The following is a 9819-nucleotide window of genomic DNA, read 5'->3' as shown; positions in this document are numbered from 1 at the left end:
CTATAATTTTGTACAAAGTCACGCTGACATCGTCTGCATATAACAACATGCCGTATCTTAGCTGTTGTGTTCCAGAATGTTCGGCTTCGAAACGAAAATTACAGCAGTTAGATAAATATCCTTGGATGAGAGATGTAACGTTCATTTCTTTACCTGATAGGCGTAAAAACAGACGAGAATATTTACGATGTTTGCGGCTGATTCGCCGAGAAGTTAGTTGGTAAACAACTAAGTATACGAGAATATGTTCCCGTCATTTTGCCCAAGGTGAAACTGTACCAACACTTTTCCCCTACAACAACTATAAAACATGTGCACTAAGGTAATTATTATTATGCCCATGTTATATGTCGTTTAATCAATCATGACCCCCACCCCCAACATCAAACAGTTAAAGCACCATTCGTTAGAGCTCTTTAAGTCCATGTTGCATAATTCATATTATAATAAAACATAATGATAATAATTCATAATAATGAATCCTTACACTGTCAAATATTAGATACTTTTTAAAAATAATACATTACACTGTATTATGTGTTGTGTAGGACTAAATACTAGTATTATTGTGTAAGGGATTAACAATTATCTTGCCCCTTTAACAGATCCACAACAAACTCAACAAGCGTCAACAGCAATGTTGATATTCCCTCCAATCAAAATGATGGAGAATATGCTGCTCTTACCAATCTGTATGAGGGTGACAGTGTTCCATATTTGGTTGGTGAGGTGGAAGCTCAGTATACAGAACCGAGTCCAACAGGTTAGTAGATATTTTCATGTATTACGTACAATAAACCAGTACATGTATTTACATACAAAACGTATTATACAAATGCATATACATATACATCGATCAATACTTTGCACCTCTATTTCATTTAAAGAATATATACACACTAAATATTACTTATATACTTATTATACAGATTCAGTCAAAAGTACCGGTATTCAGATGCTGAGTGATACAGAACGATAGATGCCTCCAAGAGATCACCCCTATTGTGATATTGGAAATAATGAGCGTATCACCATTTCCACTGAATGCCAGACAGACATTTCATTTGTTCAAATGGAATATATGGAAAGATGTGTGAACTGCAAAGACTCATTTTTAGAAAGGTCTTTGTAGAGAAGGTTACAAGTTCTGATGCGTCTGTCCGACAATATACGGGATTTCCATCTATAGCATTATTGTTTAGCTTATTCAATTGTATTTCTTCAAAATGTTTAAATTTGAAATATTGGAATGGTCCCAATAGTGCAAATGAAAAAATTGTCAGCAAGGATTAAAAAACAAACCAGGACCATCACGTAAATTAACCTTATTTCATGAATCTATACTTACACTAGTTCGATTTAGATGGATTAGTTGAATTTCTTTTGTCTGAAATATTTGGAAATTCAAATTCACGTGTTTCACAATTTTTTTTTACCTGGATAACATTTCTTGCTACTTGCTTGTTAATAAAATGGCAAAGTAAACTACCGGTTAAAAAGTACATGCCAAAATCTTTTAGAAATACCTATCCTAAAACAAGATATCTGTGAGCCAATGCTCACCAGTGATACCCTCGCTCTGATGTGAATATGCAAAATCATCTTCGCTAGCCAAGGGTTTACGATCCGCTTCTCTCCTCTACAACCCTTGGCGGATTTAGTTCTCATTTCGTAGCTTCACTTATCTACATTTGATTGGACGCAGTGGCTAACCCCTGCATCCAATCAAAAATTGTTTTACGTTCAACCACGTGCGAGAAGAGAGAATGTGTAAACAACTAGTCTAAATCTTCTGAACTCTAATATTTATGTTCGAAAAAAGAGTCTTGACGATTGAGAATTGGGTACAACAATGGCGGTGTGCAGGCTTTGCCATGAGGTTTTGCCTGTGAAAAACCGCAGAACAATTTTTACTCCTACATTCGGGGTCTCATCTCAACTTACAGAAGTTTTAGGTTATACTCCACGAGATGATGATGGTTTATCAAAGTACGTTTGTGGGTTTTGTTTTTGTAAATTGAACAAATTGTCAAAGATCGAATTTGACTTGAAACACAAAGTCCAGACATTGAATGTCGAAAAGTCGTCGCTACTGAAGAGTTTACGGGACACATATTTATCTTCCAATGCTGCAATAAAGTCCCCGCGACGTCAACAGTTCGTTACTTCAGAGTCGGCTCCGAGGACCCCTAAACTCCTAGACTCCGGGAAGCGCATAACTTACCATTCCCCTACACCACGGAAATGCAAGAAACCTTTGTTGTTTACACCCAAGAAAACGACTGAACGAACAATTCTGCCAAAAAGAACTGTAACAGAAGAAAATAAATCTGCAGACCCCCAACCAAAGCGAGTGAATGTGAAATTGTTCTCGCCAAGTAAAGTCAAGGTATATCTATATAATATACGTGTATTCATAGTTAACGTATTCAAAATTATTTTTCCTTTTAACTAATGAATATACTAGTTGTTATTTTAAGGAATATTTTAAGTGATTATAGATATGTAAATATCGGGCACGTTACATCGGGGGTAGGGGGCTAACCCCCCACTTTTTGGGCAACAAAGATTTTTTTAAATATACATATATAAATTTGAATTTGGAGGTACTTGCCACCCCCACCCCCACCCCCCCCCCCACCCCACCCCCAACTTTTAAGGACTGTTTCCAAAAAATGGTATGGAAAATAGCAAAGCACTATAATGGATTTTGACAATTGGCTGCTAAGTTTTTTTATAGCTTGTCAAGGTTTCGGACGAGGTCCCCTCACCCCTCCCCACTTTCATAAATGATGCTACTTGCCTGAATAAACATTATGATTGATTAAAATATTTACAGACCTCAGGGCCTGAATGAATAGAGCTAGTGGTCAGATCTGTTTAATGAAATATTTTAAAGAAGGGTTTTTTGTCAAAATAATTATAAACTGATCAACTGTTAATGTTTTTATAGGTGATGTACATGTCTGCCAATAAAATCAAAAGCAGGGTTATTCCACGAGGAGATTTTCAGAGAATAGTAAAAAGTGTGTCACAGCATTCATCAAAAGACAGAATAGGCAGACTTATCTACAAATCTTCACTGAAAGATTCAGTGAATAAATGTGTATATAACGAAGTTAACAAAGAGTGTATGAACCTGTGCTCCAGGAAAGATATTTCCATGCTAAGAAACTGCAGTAGTGAAAATCTTGCTACATTTTCAGCAAGCACTTTGAATGTTGAAATTCAGAAGAGAGCACCACTTCTTCATGGGATTTTACAGCATGTCGTCAAAGGATCTGATTTGGGAACAGTTGTTACAGGTGCCATCGCATTGAAGTTCCGCAACAAGCATTTATCTGCTTTTCACCATGTAGTAGCACAGATTTTGGACCATGGTGGTGCAACAGATGAGGTATTCTTCATTATCCATAACAGTTAAATCTGCTTGGTCTGATTTCATATCAAATTTTACATACGCTTTTAAATGATTTTTTTGTTAAATAGGTGTGAAATAGTAAGCATCAAAATAGTTTTCTCTTAAGCCATATTTCAATCGCAAAATGTTACACAAAGTTGGTTTACAAAACAAACTTTATATAAAAGTGTGTTATATGATTTCGCCCCTTATTAAGACTCGCCCCACGACGTCGAGGCGGGTATGCTTGTATCACGAACTTGACATTCGCTCTAATTAAAGGAAATAATACTTCAAACGTATTTTTGCAAATCAAGAATAAATCATTGTACATCTTTCACTAATCTTTCCAAAGTTTGTTGTGTTTAAACTTTAAAGCAATGCATAATATGTGGATAAATATAAACCCAGTTAATCGGGGGGCGAAATCAAATGGTTCCCTTTTCTTAACAAGCCCATAATGCATTTTTAGTGTACAGAAATTTTATTTATTTACTTCAAATATTCTTAAATTTGAAAAGAGGACGATTCTGCTGGTGTAAATAGGTGAACGTCTATAAGTTGTTTAGATAGATTATTTGTTTAGAAAATTATTTGGTACTGTAATAGCCAAAAATAGAAGCAGCTTTAAAGAAGATAAAATGTACATGTATTAATTAGCTCACCTACATTGAAGGTGCAAGTGAGCTTCTCTGATAATTTGTGGCCAGTCACCTGTCCAAATTTTCTAATATGTGTTGTTTAAGCTTTATATTTCATGTTGTGTTCATTTAAACAGTATCACCATTGTACATACAATTATTTACTTGCAGACAATAGATACATTAGGCAAGATGGGCCTGTGCGTTTCCTCTTCTGCAGCATCCAAACACAAGCAACAACTACTTGAGCGGAAAGCGGAAAATATCGAAAGTTTGATGCTGAGAGAAAAGCTTGAATTAGAAAAAACAGGTATGTCTCATGTGCAGTGTAGTGATATTATTGGGGACAACATCGACATAAGTAGAAATCCTTCACAAATGAGTAAAGACAGGCGGAGGAAAAGCTGGCACTGGTTTCTGCTTGTCGGTTTGAAAAAACGAGTTTTAAACCCAGAACTAGATGATTCGCAACCAATAGCTGAGATCAGTTCAGTAGAGAACAGTACATTTGTTCCGAATATCAATGACTGTAACACATTGGATAGGAATTTCATTTTCCACATCATGCATGTCCTGGTAAATTATATTGGTTGCTTGAAAAAGTATAAGAACTGTTTGCCCAAGTTTATATCACATCTTCATTTGGAAGAATTATCCAGGAAATCAGACTTTGCCATACTTGACCTTTTGGATAAAAGTGAGAACAAAGCTGAAGATATGATCAGCATCTTAGAGAATATCCATACTAATTACATACCAAGAACAGATGATGATAATCCATCAGTTATTAAAAAAAAAGTTTTTGGTGGTGATGTGTTAACAAATGAAAGAGCACATTCGGCACAGCTTGCCATGTTCAATGGCCAGACAGATTTTGAGAGACTTGCTGGAGCTGTCCACAGACCAGAGGGCTTGCATCGAATGATGAACCTGCTCTTGGTATTTCATTGAGAAGTTGAAGTTCCTTGTTGACAGTTTTCAGAAGGCATGTCGTTAGTTGTTGTTATTTGAAGTTCCTTGTTTACAGTTTTCAGAAGGCATGTTGTTAGTTGTTGTTATTTGAAGTTCCTTGTTTACAGTTTTTAGGAGCAATGTTGTTAATTGTTGCAGTTGTTGTTAATTTGTTTTAAAATTTCCAACTTATTAAGTTCAACATTATTTTAAACAATTCTTGCATGTATGGCAAACAGTTATATATTTTATATTTTTGCTTTAGAGTTGTATCTATCTATCTGTCTATCTATCTAGATAGATAGATAGATAGATAGATAATGATTGATAGATAGATAGATAATGAAATGTATTTGAATTTGCAAATTTGAAAATTCTGTTTCCTGTGACATACAGTGCTGCTATCCTGAAAGTTGACAAGGATAGGATAGGATAGGATGCAGGATGCACGATACATGATAGAAATATAAAAGTTAAGTTCTATCCTATCCTATCCTATCCTATCCTGCATCCTGTAGCCAATCAGATTCGAGTATAAATTTCAGAGTTATTTTGCGAAACGAAAATTGGCTAAACAATGTATTTTCAATGTCAATTTAATACGTTTTACAAGTTAAACCATTTAAGAATAATTATTATATCAAGAACGCGGTGAATAACATTAATGCGCGCTAAAATGTCGGCGCTACATCTTTTTAATTCGTACGCAAGTAAGGAGTTACTGCGAGAATTCGATGCAACATCTGACAACGTCAGAAATAGATTTCTGTATTTACTTCATTTAAAGTCTGCAAATTAATAAAAGCTTGAATTTATAAACGACCAATTTGGCATTTTAAAAGATAAACATGTATACAAGAAACAGACATTGCTTCACGTTTCATATAATTTCTTCGATGCCCAATACATGTAACAGGGACGCATATTTCTGTCCGATATTAACCTGAACATATCGAATTAATAAATGTTAGCTAGCTATAAATGTTTAAGAATTTATACTTTAAAAATAACTTCGAGTGGTTTAACTATAAACGATGGAAACTTCCTAAAGAAATTATTTATTTCCAGATCGTGTTTACATTTATCGCCGAACGAATCGCTCGAATAACGAGAATTACGCTCAGTTATATGTGGTAAGAAAATAATTTGATAAAAATATGTGACTAAACAGTTCATCAATAAGTGCATCGAAGTTATTTATCTGTTTTTTATGCATTAATATAATTAAATCAAAAATGGAATCGCTTACCTGTTTGTTTACGTTATTGTGTCCATCCCGCGTACGATTTAATTTTACCGTAGCACAGGTAAGTAAATTATCCCGCTCGATGAATATTCGGTTTTAAGATTTAATTATTCATTTTGAGTACTACATTAATTGATAAAATCATTTTATTCTTAAATTTCGTTTCATTTAACTTGCATTCCTATATTTTGAAAGTATGGGATAGGATAGGATAGGATAGAGCTTATTTGCAGGATAGGATGCAGGATACAGGATATAGGATAGGATAGGATAGTTTTGTCAACTTTCACGATGGCAGCATACTATGGAATCATTAGAATTCGTGGTGGCTCAATTTTTGTGGTATTTGTGGGTACCCCTCCCCCACAAATTTAAATCCTCAAGGAAAACAATTTTAGAAAAAGTTATCTTTGTAACTGAAACAGTAACCAAGGCATCCACGAAATTAAATCCCCACAAATGATATAAAAAGTGACAATCCTTGAAAATTGGTCCCCATGAATTTAAATGATTCCACAGTTATTAACCCAATTAATTCTGGCTGACTGAAAATAGTTTTTTGTTAATTTATCAGAATATATATTTTTTGATTGCGAAATGTTTTCCAAATTGATGGACACAATATGGTGGTTCAATATTATTTCTAATCATATACCAGAATAAATTACCTTCCTAGCTATCCAACTTCAAAATTTAGGATCCAGTTACAGGAAACAAAGATTTTATTAATGATGACCCAAGGATTATTAATGTTGTAAAATGAAGTGATTCTGTTCTATGATATTTATCAATAGGAAGTTTTTATTCAATTGACAATCCTTAAAGTGCATATTTTTTCTTCATGGTCAATAATTGGGCCATATTGATCATAGTAAGGTCAAGAAATTTTTGCCAACTTCTAATTTTAATAGTCCTTACACTTTTTTTTTTGCAGTTCATATATCAGACATTCTACAAAACTACATCTGCGCATGATAAAGGAAGTCTTTGTCACCTCAGAAATTTTGTCGGTAGAATTGATGGAAGTAATTCAGAAGTACAGGTAATTAACTGTAAAAAAGAGTTTATCTATACAAAATTAATCTAAATCTCTTTTTGTGATTTACCCAAGACATATAAATTCTTTAATTCAGAGCCCATTACTCTTTCATGGAGGATTGCCTGGATTCCTATATTGTTGGAGCTTGCATGCATCTTTTAGATTTGCCGGACATTGATGCAATACCCAGCAGTTATCAACCTCTCTTCGATATTCTTCCTGAAGAACAGCAATTGAATTACATTGCCAAAATTGCCAAAGATATTTTAGACAAATACATAAAGATTACTGATGGTAATTTGAAGTTAATTTACTTTAATATCTTGCATTTTCAGTAAATATTATTCTACTTCAGTCATGATTTAAACAAGTTATATTGAAACTTTATTCGTACATGTATATATCAAATGTGTTTCCTTTTTTGCAGAAGTCCTGTTCATTTCAGAAAGAACTGCAGCATTAGACACACAGACCAGACAATTACAGGACATGTATGATACCAGGCAACAGAAATATTTATGTGAAGCATGCACCAAGAAATTCAAAACAATTGGAGGCTTGCAAAGACATCTAAGGAAAGAACATGATTGGGTTTTTTTGGAGGAAGTCACAAACAGTTCATCCAAGAAGGATCACATTGCACTATACCGGGCCTCGTTCATGAAATGTTCTCTGCTTTTGCGGGACACAAATGACGCATACAAGATGGGTGACGGAGAGAGAATTCTAAGAAATTCAAAGTTCCAAATGCTTTTATCTCGCATTGGCAACCATGTTAAGTATCAACTCTGGTTGTTTCGGTTTATGGCATACTGCTTTTCCTTACTGACACCAAGAATGGCATATGAATACATTTGGAATTGCACTGCAAACCTGCACAGTAATTTAGGACACAATATACCAAATGATAACCTTGTAGAATTGCTAGTGCAGGCAGTTAAGAAGAAAGTTCGTGCTCAGGGAGCTAATGCCACCTATGAAAGTGTTCGATCTGCTGCTCTTGCATTACAAATCCAAGAAGAAATCACAAAGAATATGCAAGAAGAATGTAAGAAAGGGAGAGGAGGAACAAGAAGACCAGAACCATCAAAAGTTAATGATATCACTGCTATGGTCAAGGAGCTGCAGTCTGCTGAAATATTTGACTACATACCAGGGCGCGAGTTTAGTAAATTTCCAGGATTTTCTGAAGTCTTCTCTCGGGTCAAAGTTACAGACCTACATAAATGGTTAACAGACAATAAAGAGAGACTTTCTTATGAGACATTGTAATTTTTTGAAAAACTTTTCAATTGAAAAGAAGAATGCAATTTCTTTTACTCCAAACATACCAAAAATTGGTTGATATGTTTTATGAAAGCTGTAAACATTTCACAAAACTTTAAAACTTGATATCAGTCAACTTTTTGACTTGAGACATTTCCAAAGTTATTTGCCATTTTTCATATGACAAAGCTCACTTAAGTGTACTTAATAAACATAAAAGTAACCAAATGATTTTTTTTTAAATTTTAATTTCTTTTGTTTATTGTGCATATATGATTTTATTTCTTTTAGAAGGCTGGGTGGTCTTGGTCATTTGCAGAATATTTTACCAGAAATTTCTTTTAGATAGAGAGCTTTGTATTAAGATGTAGCGAATTATTCAAAAGTTTATGGCCAAAAAAAATCCATATAATCTTTAGGTAGATCTGATGGGCAATTTGTTAACCACCCAGCCTCCTTAAGCAAACAGCACGCTGAATGCCCAGTAACTACCGGTACATGTATAAGTTATTTCTGTTTCTAGCGTCAATGAAAATAATATTTTGTTTGATGTACTCTGTCATATCACCCCAAAAGATATGTTCATGGACTAAGTAAAGGATTTTTTTTTATATTCACAGTTCTTTCTAAAAAAAAAAAAAAAAAAAAAAGTTTTGCTGTTTTTCAATTTTTAATTTCAACTTTGTTAATTTTTCTCTATCCTTGAAGATGAAAGGATGCACGTTGTACATTAAACAGAAATATTTGCAAGGGTGGCCTCTTGATGCGTATTTAGTGTGTCCCACAGGCTTATAAAGAATTTGAAGTACTACTACGTAACATTCTGAAAGTGCGAAATTACAAAAAAAATGTACCAATCTTTATTATCTATAACTTACAAATTAAATACCTGGTATTCATAGCAATATTTATTGGAATTCTTGTCATCAATTTGAAATAAGGTTTTTTTTCTGATTAACCAATTAAGGTACTTCACTACACCAAGACTTATACTTTTTACGACACTACGTCACAAGATGGCAATTTAAATGTTTTGATAAACTGTATAAATCGATTCAGATGTATATCGTCAGAGCTCAGTGGTTAAAGTATCAGGCTTGTGAACCGCAGATCATGAGTTCGAATCTGCCTGGGGCTTTTGTTCATGTTTACTAAATGAAATTTTTGAAAATATCATTTTTATCTAAAATTACACATTTTTTCGCCTATTTGACATATATATTTCTTATCCATCATAATTACTTTCATATTCAAGTAATTTTCTGCTGATTTGAGA

At 33.9% G+C, this 9819-nt stretch overlaps 2 protein-coding genes and 1 pseudogene across 2 annotated transcripts; all 3 read left to right on the top strand.

The window, feature by feature from the left end:
• Nucleotides 1–47: 47 nt before the first annotated feature.
• On the top strand, nucleotides 48–1588 carry LOC128163169 (uncharacterized; annotated as a pseudogene).
• A 245-nt stretch (nucleotides 1589–1833) lies between these two features.
• On the top strand, nucleotides 1834–7510 carry LOC128164273 (uncharacterized). Its single transcript, XM_052828046.1, has 5 exons — nucleotides 1834–2389; nucleotides 2954–3397; nucleotides 4213–4351; nucleotides 7173–7280; nucleotides 7372–7510. Exons 1-4 carry the CDS (start codon nucleotides 1853–1855, stop codon nucleotides 7211–7213), a joined length of 1161 nt encoding a protein of 386 aa, XP_052684006.1. The 5' UTR covers nucleotides 1834–1852; the 3' UTR covers nucleotides 7214–7280; nucleotides 7372–7510.
• LOC128164274 (uncharacterized) lies at nucleotides 7378–9770 on the top strand. The gene is made up of 2 exons (XM_052828047.1): nucleotides 7378–7571; nucleotides 7705–9770. The coding sequence occupies exons 1-2, from the start codon at nucleotides 7388–7390 to the stop codon at nucleotides 8547–8549; spliced, it is 1029 nt and encodes a 342-aa protein (XP_052684007.1). The 5' UTR covers nucleotides 7378–7387; the 3' UTR covers nucleotides 8550–9770.
• The last annotated feature ends 49 nt before the right edge of the window (nucleotides 9771–9819 follow it).

Source organism: Crassostrea angulata, chromosome 9 (assembly GCF_025612915.1).
Source record: "Crassostrea angulata isolate pt1a10 chromosome 9, ASM2561291v2, whole genome shotgun sequence".
Classification (NCBI taxonomy): Eukaryota; Metazoa; Mollusca; class Bivalvia; order Ostreida; family Ostreidae; genus Magallana; species Magallana angulata.
Note: the sequence above shows the minus strand (reverse complement) of the source record. Positions and strands in the feature narration are given on the sequence as shown.